The sequence below is a fragment of the Taeniopygia guttata genome, chromosome 2 (assembly GCF_048771995.1).
Source record: "Taeniopygia guttata chromosome 2, bTaeGut7.mat, whole genome shotgun sequence".
Lineage (NCBI taxonomy): Eukaryota > Metazoa > Chordata > Aves > Passeriformes > Estrildidae > Taeniopygia > Taeniopygia guttata.
Genome location: NC_133026.1, coordinates 61,251,792 through 61,267,595, shown reverse-complemented (window position 1 = coordinate 61,267,595; position 15,804 = coordinate 61,251,792). Strand labels below are relative to the sequence as shown.

Genomic DNA, 15,804 nt, shown 5'->3' with positions numbered 1-15,804 from the left:
TGATAGGAACAACACACCGCTTTTTGTGGGAGGGCTTACTCAGAAAACTAAAGCCAAACTGATTTTCAGGAGCTTAAATACTCTGACTTCTCACTTCAAGAGAAGCCAGGAAATATTATCACTTTAGAATGCTTACACATTGCACACAATATGGACAGGACTTATGACTGACACACAATTTATTTTTGTGACAATTTGCTACCTGGACATCAGCTTCGGTTTGTAATCATGAAGTATGAATGAGGATTTTGCAAGTAAATACTGGTCGCTTGTTAGTAAACAGAGCTTTTACTGCAGGGTAGCTTAAGAGAGGCAAACCACAAAGTTACTGCCTCTGCTATTCATTTTCCATCCCTTGGCTGCAGCAGTACTTGCCAGGGTCAAATTACTAGTTTTTAATGGCCCCTTTTTATTCCACTTTCTCTAACTTGATTTTTTGTAACCAGAAGTGTTGCAATACTGCAGGTAGCAACCAACTGTTTGTAGGTCAATACTTCAAAGAGTATTGCCTGTATGAAAATTCGTATAGAAGAAGCTTTTGTAGAAGTGATGCATTCTAATGTATGTGTATATTTTAACATATTATATGTTATTTTTAAAAATCCAAATAATGTTGTTTTAAGTACTGCTTGGCCTAAGTAGACTGCATAATTTCTCAGCTAGGACTGATCAGCAGCAAAGTCTACAGCAAAAGTTGTTTCATGTGGCAGAAAAAACCAGATTTTTAAGCATGCAGATTTTGTTGACAATGACAATTAAACCTCTCTTCTTCTGACATCTTAATATAGAGTAGCAAACTCATGCAGTAATTTAGCACCACAGCAAACACGACTGTCTTGACTGAAGGCAGTGTTTACCTAATGAAATCAACATTTGTTAAAACTGCTATAAATGCTGCAGTCAAAGTAATCAAGGTAACATACTGACACCACCACCACACATTCACAATTCTCAGTGCTAGAGAAGGCTACTCACCTTGACATGGCTCTGAGCTCCCAGGTTGTAAATCTCAGAGGGTTTGACTTCATTAATGATTTTCACCAGGCAGGTGCTGTCTGTGAGATCCCCATAGTGCAGCTTCATGTCTTCAGAGTTTAAGAATACAGAGTTAATACACTTTAATCTCAGAACAATAATGCATTTTTGGTCCATATGCTATTTCAGGTCAAGGTCTGAGTAAACATTTATTGGAAAAAGTCAAGAGATTACCAGCTAAACTTGGTTTTGCTTGTTTTTTTTTTCTCTTCTGCTTAAACCACAAAATACATTTCTCCATAGGAGTAAAGAATAGTATTTCAGATTATTTTTTCAATAATCTTATTTATCTACCAACATTTATATCATCTGTTTAGTAGCTTACAACTTCATTTTCCCAGGTTGTATTAATAAGCTCAATATCAGATACAGAATTCCAGTCACAAAAATAGGGCATTTTTTAGTTTGGGCTTCCAATATTTCACTCAAAAATGTTTTAATAACTTCTTAGGCATCCACCAATGGCTTTCTTCTCCTTCCCAAAATGTTACATATGTTTTAGTTTCTCACTATGAGTAATTTCACGACACAACAAAAATGTGTAATGTATCTACTAGGTAGGTGAACATTTAGAGAATATTTCAGTACAATCGGCTGCATTTGTTACTATTGTTTTTCCATTAAAAAAAACATACAGATGCACACTGGAAAGGAATTTAAGAGAACATTTTAACTGACAATGAAACATGGTTTGTGATACTATGCATCAAAATATCAAAATTGGTTAGATACAGATGTTATTTATCCTTTCCAAACATCAGTTTATTTCATTTGTGAGCATGAAACCAGCTCCTGTCAAAATTTAAAGAGCAAGTTGCAATGGTTTATCAAGTTGTCCTTGTTTTCAGACCCTGACCTGTCAAGAAGATATTGCAAAAGTTAAATTCACAAACATATCTCCTTTTTGCTCATATTTAAAATAAAACTGAGAAATCAAACAACCACACTGTTATTCACAGATCTTTCCAATAAAAAGTCATAAATATTGATGAATTGGCTGTTTATATTTGCTTGTCATATTTATATAGATTTAAATTTTTAATTATAATTTTTATATATAATAATATGTAATATATAATAATTTAAAATTTTTTTAGTCCTGAAATACCAGGCTTATTGCAAGAGATGCGAATCCACATTTCCATTTAATATGTACATGAGGTTCTTCAGGTCAATAAAGTAATTCAGGCATGGTATGTTCTTGAAATTTGTTTTCTCATCAATATCAGTTGAAAAGGGCATTCTGAAGAGACTTCACACCCAGCTGAAGCTGTGGCTAGGCAGGAAAGAGATGCCAGAGCCTGTGTTCCTCTTCCTACACCAAAGACATGCAGTCCTGCCATGACCCCCAGGCCAGAGTGTAGTTTCAGAGCTTCCCAGGGGAAGGTGGGCTGCCAGCTGGGCTGACCCAGGAAACAGGGACACCAGCTCACTATTACCAAAAATTTAGTGCTTTCAAGGAGAGTGCTTGTTTTGGTCCACCATCAAGTCTTCAAAGCTTCTGGTCCAAATGGCCTTTCTGAAGGGGAGCAGGAATATGTTCCCTCCTGGCTCATGAAAAAATAGGGCCTTTCAAGAGTGAAAGGCTAAATGGAAAGACTTACTAGAAATGGAGTTTATTTGGTCCACAGATTCATAAACACAGTAATATTATCCAGTCTAAAAGTCTCCCTAGCAAGCAACAGCTGGAGGGCTTGCTCTAGGATACGCTTTGTCTTCCTTCCTGTGCTCCATACTTTTTTCATACAAAGAGGTTCACTTTCATGTTCTTGCAACATGCAATCGATTCCTCACAGGAAAAACACACATGGCAAAGACAAAATTAGGGTTTGCTCACATCAACCACTATTGCTTCTTTGCTTCCTCCAGTACTGCCTGGAAACCCATTGTTTTCAAACAGTTTCCATGGAGCAGCATGAATCTCAGTTTCCTGAGATTCCAAGTCCAATTCCTTCTCCTCCCATTCATGTGGCTACGTTCTTCAGTTAAAGGAAAATGAGATAAGAAGTGAGGGATAAATTAACATCTGCTTTCTCTTTTCTTCCTTCTATCCCTTTCCTTAAATGTTTGTATATATACTTATTGTGATCTACATTGTCTTCTTAAATCACCTTTCACAACCACAAGATGATCCTCACAATGCACAGGCTCCTGTCTGATTTCATTTTCTTCATTCTACCTTGTGAGCCAAGAATGCAAGTCATGGGAAACAGTTCTTACATTGTTCTTGACAGAAAAACAGGTTTCAGTATTCTTCATAAAGATATTTTGTTCAATTATACCCCTCTCTTAATCAGATACTTTAATGAGCAGTGTGCAGTAAGTAGTAACTAATCAGAACAATACTATGTCAGAAATTAAGCATCTTTAAAATAAAAATTACAAGCAAAGACCAAAGGAAATCTGCAAGTTGCATTATATATTAAACTTGATCAAATTAGGCTGTGTTTAACCATGGTGTGAAACAGACTTCAAAGATGTGATTTTTTTAACACCATGGAGGTATTGGTTGTTAACAATACCTTAAACTGGACTATTTAGGACAGCTTTCACAGCTCTACAAAATAGACACATCATGGAGAACTGTGTGCTTGTTAAAGTGCTCAATCCTTCTGCTGAACTGGAGTCATCCAACATTGGAGATGTTTCTCATTAAGAGGCCAGTTAACTTCCTTTAAGATAAAACAAACAATTTTTTTGCCATGTGTACACTAAAGGTAATAATTTCAACTTTCCAACCGTTATGATTGATAACAGAGAATACACTAAATTGTCAGCAAATTTCCAAGATCAATGCCTTTCCTTAGGTAAGGCATGTACTCCCTTCCTTGGATGCAGGAATTCAGAGGGTCCAAAGATTTGTTCTTCTTATCATCAGTAAGAACTGATCATGTCTTATCCATGCTCTCAATACAGGCTATTTACAAACCCTCACCTCCATAGACACCATGGAGGTCAGGAGGAAACACAAGTGGAGTACTTAAGATAACTGCTTCAAAAACACCATGTTTAACTACTCTGAAATCTTAATACTTTTAACATCACATAGCATTTTCCTGGCCCAGCCATTTTTTAACTACTACTGCCAGCTCTTTCTGAACCATGGCAGCATTTCTACATGACAAAGTGCTTTCCTGGTTCCCTCTCATATTTTCCACTTTTAAAAATTCACACACAAGAGTATCCACATTTCATGCCATATCTTCTTCAGAGGAAAAATGGTAATTTTTCTTTCTAAGACAGAGCGGCTAGCTAACACTAGCAGAAGAAAACTCAATTCCCTTTGTGCCCCCAGGGAACTTTCTCCACCAAACAGCCCAGATTAAATATAACATATACCACCTTAAATATAAAAGCAAAGCCTTACTTCCTTCAATGTGAGCCTGTGGGTTCTTATAGAGGTGTTCAATCCGGCCTGTATTAAAAGAACTGGACCGACGAACGATGCCATGCACCTGGGAATTGAACAAGGAAAAATGGAAAAGTGGTAAACATTAAGATGAAAATGTTCATTACCATCACCCAAAATTCTTGTGTACGTGGGCCTAACCCTTTCATCAGGAAATCAGAGCTTGTCTCTATTCCTAAAGATGGACAGTTATCCAATCCACAAACATGATACTGCGAGATGAGGTCAGGTGCTGTCATATTTACTTTAGTGCCATTAAGTGGTTTCCCCTTCTCCCTTGTTGACACCACTAGCAGCCCAAATATCACACACAGTACAGAAAACACACAGAATTGCCCAGAGCACCATCTTCTAGTGAGTGAGGCTTGACAATTACTGGAGTTGGAGAAGCAATGTGTGAATGCCAAGAAAACCATTGCTCCTTGGTTGTAGAGAAGTCTTTCTGGAGGCAGAGATGGGCATAGAAAAAGCAACAGCAGGAGATGGGGCTATGGAAAGGACAGAGTGAACAGAGGGGAGAGAAGGGTAAAAAGAAGGGAGACAAGGGGAAAGAAGGAGAAGCAGCTGCAAGGCCCAAATGTATTTTAAAAATGAGGTGCCATTTGCTTTCTGGGGTGCTGGAAGAACAGCCAGAATAGTCAGTGCTCTTTTGTAAACCTCACAAGTCGCTGTTTTCCAGTAGGTTGCAAGAGACACAGACATAAGCCTAGGGCTGAAACCCAGGTTGGGAATTTCCTTTCACCTGCCATGATAAAAAACCTAGTGAAAAAAAGCTACACTGGCCCTGACTAACATTAAAGAAAAGACCATTTTTGCCTAATACATTAGATAAATTTTTCAAACATTGACCCTGTTTCCTCCTGTCCTATAAGACAGCCCCATGATGTCTGCTGCCAAAATTCATGTTAGCTTTGGTTACCAGCTACAGAAGTTGTGCTTGCACAAGTGAAATCAAGCTTAAGCATCTGATTGTCCTCCACCTCTCCCTGGCTTTTATTTCTGAAAGTGACCCCTTGTACTTTGATGCATCCTAGCCTTGGTTTGTTGAGGCCATCCCTTTACTCTCCCACTTCATGTTAATTTGCAAGAATATAGAAGCAGGAACAGGAGTGTTAGGAGTTTTGGTTTAGTCTGGGGGTTTTTATTTTACACATAACACAAGCTATGGTTATTGACAAAGAAAATATTTTTCATTCCCCCTTAAATCCAAAATTTAACCAAAAAGTGCACACAACTGCAGATTGAAACCAGTTCACTGATTTAAGAATGACATTTTGGTGGCAAGATTTAAAAGAGCTCAATAAATTCGCTTTTACAACTTACAGGTCAAATTTATTATGCCAATTTCCTTGCAGAAAATCACTTGTGTGTCCTGACACATTGCTCACAATGTACCATGTTCTACAATTCAAACTAAACTTTCCACAACTGAATAAAACATTTGCACTTTCAGGAACAATGAGGCACTGAGAAACGTGCCACCCATAAAGAAATTTCCATCAAATGATGGATTTATAAACATACATTATAAACAACATGTAATTAAAAGCCCTATCAAAATAATTTTTATAGATTCTGTGAATAGGCACATGAAGTTTACAGAGAAACACTTTCATAATAGCTTCACTTTCACTATGACTTCACTTTCAAAAATGATGCTAAAAATATTTTGAGTACTCAAACTATTTGCTGAGTAAAATATCAGACTTTGCAGTTTTAATGCAACAATTATTCTGAAGGAAGCAAAATGAGGTGCTTAACAACAGGAGAGGTTTAGATTAAATATTATTCATGGAAAGGGTTGTCAAGAACTGGAATAGGCTGCCCAAAGAAGTGGTTGAGTCACCATCCCTGTAGGTATTTAAGAGACAAGTAGATCTAGCATTTAGGAAGATAGTTTAGTGGTGGACTTGGCACTGCTGGGTTAACCATTGGACTGGATGATCTTGGAGGTCATTTCCAAACTAAATTATTCTGTGACTCTTCTAGCAAAATAAAATATTTTGGCTTAAAGTTCTGATGAGAGACTTCTTGAGCATTCAATTATCTATCTCTGAATTAAGTCATCCTGAAATTCATGTTCATTTGAATGGTTGACCAATAAGTCAAACCCTGCCAGCTCAAAAGCTTGATGAAACATTGGGCTTGCAAGAGCTTTGTGTCTGCTTATGACTGATACAAACTTTTGACCAATTAGATGTGCTAAATGCAACTGTCCCAGGACTTCAAAAGAGTCAGTAAACAGAGAAATCCAGAGAGCCTGTTACAACCAGTGATAATAAAAAAACATGTGAAGCCTGCTATTTTTTTTTCTTTTTTTTCTTTTTCCTCCCACTCCTTATTCTGGTATGCACATGCAAGAGCAAGAAAACCTGCCAAAGGCTTAATCCATGACAGCAATATTAGTGTAAGAAAACTGATGAAAGGTACCTTTGTCTGCATGGGACAGAGAATTGCAAGTGAAATGCAAACTCTGTGACAGGCCAAAATGTGTGCAGACTGCTTAATCTAGTTAAGAATGTATCAGTGAATTTTTCTCAACAGAGCTAGATCTTCAAATACATTGGAATTTGAAAAAGAAAAGGAAGTTGAAAGAAGCATCTCAACTAAGGAGGTGATCAGTTATCATACGCATGCTTGTGTTCAGTTATTTAGGAATAGAGGCTTCTAAATGGGAGCACAGGAAAGAATTTTTAAAAAATTGATGGAAAGTTAAAGAATAGAAAGCGAAAACTCTACCCAATTATAGCAACCATTGTATTGTTGAAAGGGTTATATTTCATTTGCTGTTATCAGTTTCCAACTTCATTGTGGACTATGAGACAATATGTGCTTTTACCTTCAAAGTAGGAAAAGAAGCCACAATGATATCCCTCATCCCCAAATGGAATGAAGAAATAGTAAAAAATAATCAAATAAAATAATAATCAAAAAAGAATAATCAATTTACAACACTTAAAGACAAACTTTAATAACCAAATTAATCAATAAAGCCAAAGAAATGATTAAGGCAAGATTAACCTGGTACAAAAGTATGGGAAGCACAGACTGGCTGAGAAGAGACTTCTCAATAAGCTATGAAGCAGTATTACAAAAATAATAAAATAATAAAATTCAAAATTAAAATGAGTATTAACTTTTACTAAACCACAAAAAAATACTACATTAATCTACATTATGGGGAGATTAATTAGACCACCCCATTTCCTTCCATTATCATACACTTTAGAAGCATTTTGTATGATCAACATTTACAAAGACCTTACATTTATGCCCACATTTGAGGGGTTCAAACCCCTCAAATCATAACAATAGCAACAATGTGATTGTTGCTTTGTTGGACCACAAGAAATGTGATTTTTGCCAGAGAAAATTACGCATCAAGGAATCACACCCCCTTTTTTTCAAGGAAAAAGAAAGCAAAAATCACGTGCTAAGCAATAGTAAATTTATCCAAGAGAAAAGGTAGAAAGTAACTGTACCAAAGTGCAGTTTGTTTGGGGTTTCTTGTTTGGATTTTGTTTTAGGGTTTGTTTTTTCCTTTTTGAAAAGAGAAAGCAAAATGCAAGGTTCTCATTGCTGAAATATAACTGCCAAAAAATGGGAGCCTTTACTGTGGAGAGAGAGGTGGAGAAAGAGAACAAACAAGAGATTCTTATTCCTGTATGTGGTACATTGCATCATAAATTATTCCCTAATTCCTTACAGTTTTGGCTCACACAGGTCACTGCTTATCTGAGCTGGTGGGAAACATGCAAAGCAGTTATACCCCGAGGAGAAGAGGGAATCCACCAGTGGACATTAGATGATAAATAGTACAATAACCTGGCATGATTACAGGCCATGTTGCACATTCCTCTCCGGAGTTTTGATTTGTTATCTAGGACCGGAGTGGAAAACATACACAGAGAAGGACAGAAGCAGAGGAAGTGGGCTGGAGCTGCAGCATCCAAACGACTCCATCAGCCTGCAGCCAGGCACCGAGTCACTCACCTCATAGCCTTTTTCCAACAGGAACTCAGCCAAGTACGATCCATCCTGAGAAGAGCAAGATATAGGAAAATGTTAGAAACACATTGAATAGGCCTGGGAGATTTGGACTGCTTAAGATCTCAAAGAGGGAAGAAAAAAATTTGTAGTGAGTAGACTGGGTAACAAGCCTATACTTTGATTTCTCCAGATTCATACACCAACCTAAAAATACTACAGTCTCTCTTTAGTTAATTTTAGACTATGAAGCAGTATATTTTAAGATTACTTGCTTACAAATGCTGGTTGAGAATTCCCATCTCTTGAATCTCTTCCCAAGTTCCATTATAAACTGCCTGGGGACTATCTTTCTAAAATATCCTAACCATGGTCATTGAATTCGAACTATTTTGGAGATAGGGAAAGAAAAACATGCAAAAAAAAAATAGTACAAGCTTCGCATTCTCTGCAAACCAACATGCCTCTGTAGCACCTTGTCACACTGGCGTCTCCCTTGCCCAGGCACTCCTTCTACAAGGCTTCTGAAGGCAGCAATAATTCTGCCTTGCCTGACCTACTGAGGTTTCAAAAAAAATCCCTAGCACACCTTATATTTAAACTACACAATAAAAGCCACTTTCAGATCTTAAATATATATCATTGAAGGTTGAGAATTGGGTAATTTAATTTCAGGGGTTTTTCTTTTTTTTTTCCTCCTGTGAAATCCTTGTCAAACTTAAATTATTAAGCTCCTCAAAAGCAAAAACTATAAAACATGTGCTAGCACACATTTTCCTGAAATAAGAGGATTCTCCTGGCATGAATATTGCCAGGATTACCAAAACAAATAAGTCATATCACCTTTACAAATATGTACACACCACCATCTATCCAGCAAAGTTTACCCCTCCAAAAGAGTTCTCACTAACCAATTCAATGATTACACATGCTGAAAGTCTACAGCTTTCACTCACTTCTTGAATTTATTGTTCCTTCAATATGTGAATGTATTCCACCAGACCCAAATGACTTGCTACAAAAAGACCATAAAAACAATGAGATGCCACCTAAACTTACAGGTTTAGACTCTGTTATGTGGATCTGCTCTGTAATAATCATGGCCAGAGACATTTAAGGGCAAAACTAAACACACATCCCTCTCTGATCATCCCTTAAAAGCATGTTGCTCCTTCTTTTTACCTCATATTAAATGATTTTTTTTGCCTTATACAGAGCCTAAGAGGAATAACACACTAAAGTAAGAAATTTTAGATGCTCTAGGAGGCCCTACAGGAGCAGGGCTGCCAAGTGAAATTGCTTACTCTATTGATAGCAAAATCCTGGGAATGCAAAATGGCACAGTACAGTGCACAAGGGGCACATTGCTCCATCTTTAAAATTGCAGCATTAGAAAAGGATAATATAAATGTTTCATGAAGTCTCACACAGTCTCAAAGGCCTTGAAACTAAAAGTTTCAGCTTCCATCTTTCTCCCACAACATGAACATGTGCATGCACAGATCTTCACAGGGCTAGAGCCCTGTAATAGCAGTCTATGACACCGGTTAATTGGGAAAATAACAAACCACATGTGCCACAGCTTCACTGGAAGAATATGTACAGCAAATTATAAGAACACAGTCCTACTGAAAGGAGAAATTCAAAGACTATTGGATGGAAAATCCAGAGAAACATGGGTGCAAAGGGGGAGGTAACAGATACCTTTAATGCTTTTGTCATCTTTTTCATTAGCAATTCCTCTAGGATTTAGCCGAGAGGGTAAAGCTTCCAAGTTCTCCTTGGTTGCTTAGTACACTACAATAAAATTTAAAAAGGAGGTAAAAGTGGGGGACCCAGAGAGTGCAAAGGAGAGGAAAAAGAAAGGCTGTGATTACTTAGGAAGTTGATGGGAAACAGACTTAACTAGGATTGAACCCTGTCAATAAGGTCTTGTTCTTCTCACCCAGGCCATTGCTCAAAGTTTCCAGTTACCCTGGAACATTTTGAACCAGCAGTGGCACTTGCTTCCTCTGCACTTCCTTTCCAGGTCTATCAAGTGATAGGGCAGAGCTTTACAATGAGTGGGAAACAGGCAGCAAGTGTGAAAGCTCCTGCTTTCTGGCTCTGGCACAGCACAGCTGATTTAGCGTCTGGTAATCGCACACAGCGCAGATCTGCGCACTCCTGCGCCGCGATACCGTATCGCACGCGGCCCCAGGGGTCATGCTTCCCTTCCTTTTCTTTTCAGTACAGCAGCCTGTCAGTGGGAATGGCAATCACAACAGCCATCAAAGCCTCAAAGAGTTTGCAGCTGGTAAGGACAGTGCATTTCCATCTTCTCCTAAAGAGGTCAGGGAGTAAACAATAATAAGCTTTGTAAAGTGATTTAAACCCTTAGCCATAGGAGAGACATATATTACACAAATAAATTCTATTATCACAGCTACTGATTTGCATTTATACCACCAAGTTTTCAAGATACAGGAATCCCTGAACCAGAAAAGGGATATTAAAGGAACTAGGTGTTAAATTATAATATAATATAGGTGCTATTATACTTCATTTGAGAGCTTAGTTTTGCTAATGTAAAGTACCCAGCTAATGATATTCAGTTGATAACAAATTAATAAAATATCAGAAAACAGAAGCAGGTCCTTGTCTGTGGAGAAACAGTTTTGAAAGAAAATTGCCTACAGGCTGCTCAGTACATTACAATGGGGCCTGGCTCTGTACAGATATGTCAGACCAGCTAGAACAATCAAAACAGTTCAACAAGACTGACTAAAGAAACCACTTCAGTTAAAACAGTTCCTCATCAGCACACTCTGGCATCTCAGACTTGAATTTCTGTGCTGTCTTCAGCCAAATACTAGTTTGAAAGCTCATACAAAGAATGATCCTTCAGCTGGCTTCCAAGACACAGCAGCAGGTTTCCAACTGCAGCTGTCTTACAACATGTCTGTAAAATTCCCAGACAAAAGAAAACAGCCATATAAACTAGCGCAAGACAACTTTAGGATGCAATATTTTATATTTAATACAGCAGTTAATGTCAAAAACTTCAATAAGCTTTGACACACTATCAAAGAAAAACACTTCAACATGGTGAAGAAATTGAGACAAAGTAGTTAGACAGTCTTTTGCCAAAATCATCGAGAATAAAAACAGTATCAAGTTTGACTTGATCCACGAGCAAATAACAGGATAATTTATACAGAAAACTGAAAACAAGCATAACTCAATAGCCTGTTTAGCAATCCAACCTCCTTTATTTTGCACTGTTTTACACAGGCAAGTTCCATTTGCAATGAACTAATTTGGGATTTATAGTGACACATCCAGGGAAGGCTGTAGAAGCACCCTGACATGTAAGCCATCTTCATCCTCTTTCTTTGATTTGGCCAGTTCCAACATCCTTCCACAGAGCTCTCGGATTCAGGAATTAAATAATGCCCTGCCTGAGCATTATTAATCCAGAGGACTCCTTCTTCCCCACAGCTCCTCTCTGCTAACAAAGAGGAATGAAGAAACAGGGGAAAAGAGATCAAGGGAAAAAGCTCAAGAGGAAGAGGAGGTATAGTACTTTTTCAGAAGGGGGGGAAGAAAGAATTAAAGATCTAATATAAATGATGCAAGTGTACTATGACTGTACCATTGAGGAGAAAGGGCTCTCAGTTGCAGGGGAGTAATATAAACATTTGAAAAGAAACACCCCACAATATATCAAGTATTCAGAATTCATTACACCTTTGAAAAAAATGTGTAATGGTTTTCCACATACCACAGAAGAAATCAAAGATGCTTATACTTATAAAACACAAAATTGATTGAGCCTAGTGCCATGCCCTTAGGAATAACTACAAAGGTGAGTTTGTGGAAGTTCAAACTAAAGGGGTATGTCAATTATCAAGGCCATTCTTAGCAGTTCTCAATTCCTTTTGAGCTAATAAGTATATTTGTGCTCTGCTGAAGTTAAATTTTGGTAGGTTCAATTAATCTGTTTGGAGAAAAGCGCATGGAAAAAAGAGGCACACTTTCATCCCTAGGACACAAGTTTTATTTCCTAAAAGCACCTTTCTGCAACAACATAAGAAACAGTCCAGAGTCACCATTTTCATTCAGCCTTGTTGGAATGAATAATCCATCTACCCATTAATGGTAGCAGTGCCACTGGTGGCCTTGCACAATTAAATTGTTGCTTTGTCAACTTTTGAACTTTTGCACAGCTAGAAGCTAATGCTATTTCAGAGACTTATTGAACTGAAGTATGGTGGTAGATCCTTTGGGGCAGGAGATACACACCACTCTAAAGCAACACCCAACTGATTTTAACAGCACTCTGTAACAACTATTCATTTGTTCATAGCATTCTAGAGCAGTCTTCCTCAAAAATGAAACATCCATGAAAGTAATAAAGTGAAAAGTTATTTCTGTTGAAAAATGCATACTTCTAATAATTTCCAGTGATTTACAGAGGAAATCAGTAATTTTTTACAGATACTATAAAAAGAACAGTGCTACACTTTGTCTCAAGTCTTCAAGGTGATAATCGAGGTAAAGCATTAAAGCATTCATAAAAAATTCCCCATACTAAAAACAGGAAGAACTATGAACTCTGAAATATTTAACTGATTTATTAAAGCTGCCACCCTCCAAATGCAGTAGTTATTTTGCTATTTTGATTTGTATTCTGGCCAAGTAAGAATATAAAAACAAGTGTCCTTTTGTTCCTGCTGTCAAAAAGAAAAAGTGAAAAGGCAGTAAATGTTAAAAAAAAATAATCTTTGCTTTAAAAGATTGACCACTTAATCAAAGGTTTTTGTAGTTCATTAACTGCAGTGAAACAAAATAAAATTAAGCAGGAGGAAAAGTTAGCAACAAGGAAAGTGTTCTACTTACACTACTCTGTTCCAATTAAGATTTGTTTAAAAGCAAAAGAAAAGCAAAGTTGCTTTGGAAAAATGAATCACTGTGTTATTTCCTAGTCTGAGCTCCATCTGACCTCACACACTATTCCACTGGTGAACTATTAAGTTATATTCAGAGCTGCAAGTGCAGTTACAGAGAAGACCAATACACTTCTCCCTCTCTTCCTCCCTCCAGCTGTCTTTATCTAAAACAACATTATTCACATCACCAATATTTATTGCTATTCTACTATGAACCTCAACACAGACCCCTCATTTAAAGAGCAAGCCTTGCACCACTCTAAGGCTGACATGAACAGAATAAACCTCTGCAATTCAAGTTTGCTCTGTACCAACCAGTTTGGCTTAACTTAAGCCAACAACAGTAAGGTATGTCAGCTAAATGGTGCTGATTTTTTTAAGTGTTGCTATTTAAATACATAAAACCTTTAGTCTAAACTCATATGATATTCTACAATAACCAAACAGCTTGTATCTATCACATAAATCTCCCCTCAACCAACAAACTGAGTAGATAATTTTTTTTTTTTCTTGATTGCAGGAACCTGTGGCACATAGTGTGTTATGTCCAAGCACACCACAAATTTCCCAGTGATGACAGTCAGGTGCTTGACAGCTTTTTAGAAAAAACATAAAAATCATGCCCCTAAACATTCAGGCATCAAGATACTCAAAATAACTGCTAGTTCTCAGACCTATTCAAAGAACTATTACTAAAAAGTAGAGTAGTCTCAGTAGAGAGCCTTCTAAAGCTTGTAAAAGTTAAGAGCTACAAAACTTTAGTTTTTTATTTAAATTTGAATGCCTAGTATTGTATACTAATATATTAGCACACTAATATAAATCAAACCAGTTAGGAACTCTGAATTTGAAAGAAAACTAGCTATCTTTTCTGTCTCACTAGTGAAAGCATAGAGATTAGAAGATTATGTCTATCAACATGGAAATGTAAATCATATGGGCAAACTTCCAGATGCAGATTTAGACTTCTACTTCTAGTGTACGTAATGGGAAACCCATAACAATTTAAAAAGCCATAAGATTATGTTTTGCCCATCCCTATTTCCTCCTGCCTTCAGAAAGGTACTGGTATCAGATGGTCTTTCACATTTCCAAAAGAACAAGAGCAGCTCCAATCATCAGCAGTTATGAGCTTTTTTGGACCTGCTTTATTGTCAAGAACCCAGACTAAGCCAACAGCCCCATTAAGTGACTCACAGTGACTCAGGGGGAAACCCCTCAAGATGCAACAAATGCAAACTAACCCCAAACACACAAAACCTACTGCAGACGGCAAAGAAACCAGGAAACCCAGGACTAAGCTGCAGGCTATGCCCCCAGAAGAATAACTTTGACATCAAAATTTCAAAATTCAGAACTGTCAGTAAAAATCCATAAAGCCCTGAAAATTTGGGTTCAGAAGGAATTCTATGTCTTTTATGTTTAAAGGAAATGAGTAATTCTCTCAAGTGACCCCAGGAGGAAAAAATATGACATCTTGGCATGCCACCTTTAACATCCTACAGTGGAAAACCAATAACAGCAGCAGTAACATGACAATCACTGTAATTTGGGGAGGCCACCTGAACTTATGACCACAGCTCAACACACATCCTACCAGAAATATTGGACTCATCTCACTCCTAGACAGAGCCAATTTTTTCTTTCTTCCTTTTTATCCTTTCTGCAGCAGATTAATGCACTGCCGAGGTTAAAGCTGTTTTCACCACAGCAGCACCAGCCTCTTAGACTGATAGCTCAAGCAGGCTTTCTTCCACTCCTGCTCACCTCCTGAGTTTTTTTACCTTAAGTTTAGCCCAAGATGTTTCCTAACAGAGTGCAAGGTCAGTTATTTGAGACAAAACAAAATAAATATCTCACTTGCTACCTTTTTTGCATGAGATCAAATCCTAAAAAAGGAGAGATAAATAAAGGAAAAAGTTTTTTAATTCATCCTTCTGTACCCAGCATTACAGATGGATACCATAATTTTGACTGAAATGTGGTTAATGTACAGATAAACACAAAACCAGAAACCATACTCCAGTTGGAGGAGGGAAGCAGTGCACAGTAACCCACATCTTATTTTCTTAAAAGTTTGCATAGTGTGAAATTTGAAAATCCCATTTGTTATAACTTCAACAGCTCTCAGTCTTGCAGTATTTGCTTGTGTGGAAGAAAAGTGCTGATCCTGCAGTGATATGATCTGCAAATCATGGGAGCAAATATTTGTTTCTGGACATTTCAAGTTCTAGGAGTAAACAGCTTGCCTTACAACTGGTCATAACTCTCTTCGGTATTGCCTCTCCCAGTCTGGATGGTCTGAGCCCAGTTTTCACTGTTCTGGCATCTTCTGAAGCATAAATAATTTTTTTCAGTAACTCTGCTAATTTATGCAATTTCCATCTTTTTATTTCAAGATCCCCAAACTTCCCAATTTTCAACAAAAGTCTTTAAAAGATG

General features: G+C 37.4%; 1 protein-coding gene across 6 annotated transcripts in view; it reads right to left on the bottom strand.

Annotated features, from left to right (window-relative positions):
• GMDS (GDP-mannose 4,6-dehydratase) overlaps positions 1-15,804 on the bottom strand; it is a 407,595-nt gene that overhangs the window by 338,636 nt on the left and 53,155 nt on the right. For all 6 annotated transcript variants that reach the window (XM_072924089.1, XM_072924090.1, XM_072924091.1 and 3 more), the window contains exons 2-4: positions 8,438-8,482; positions 4,403-4,490; positions 976-1,085 (exon numbers count right to left, since the gene is read on the bottom strand). In XM_072924089.1, coding sequence (XP_072780190.1) covers positions 976-1,085; positions 4,403-4,490; positions 8,438-8,482 — 243 coding nt within the window. The remainder of the gene's footprint in view (positions 1-975; positions 1,086-4,402; positions 4,491-8,437; positions 8,483-15,804) is intronic.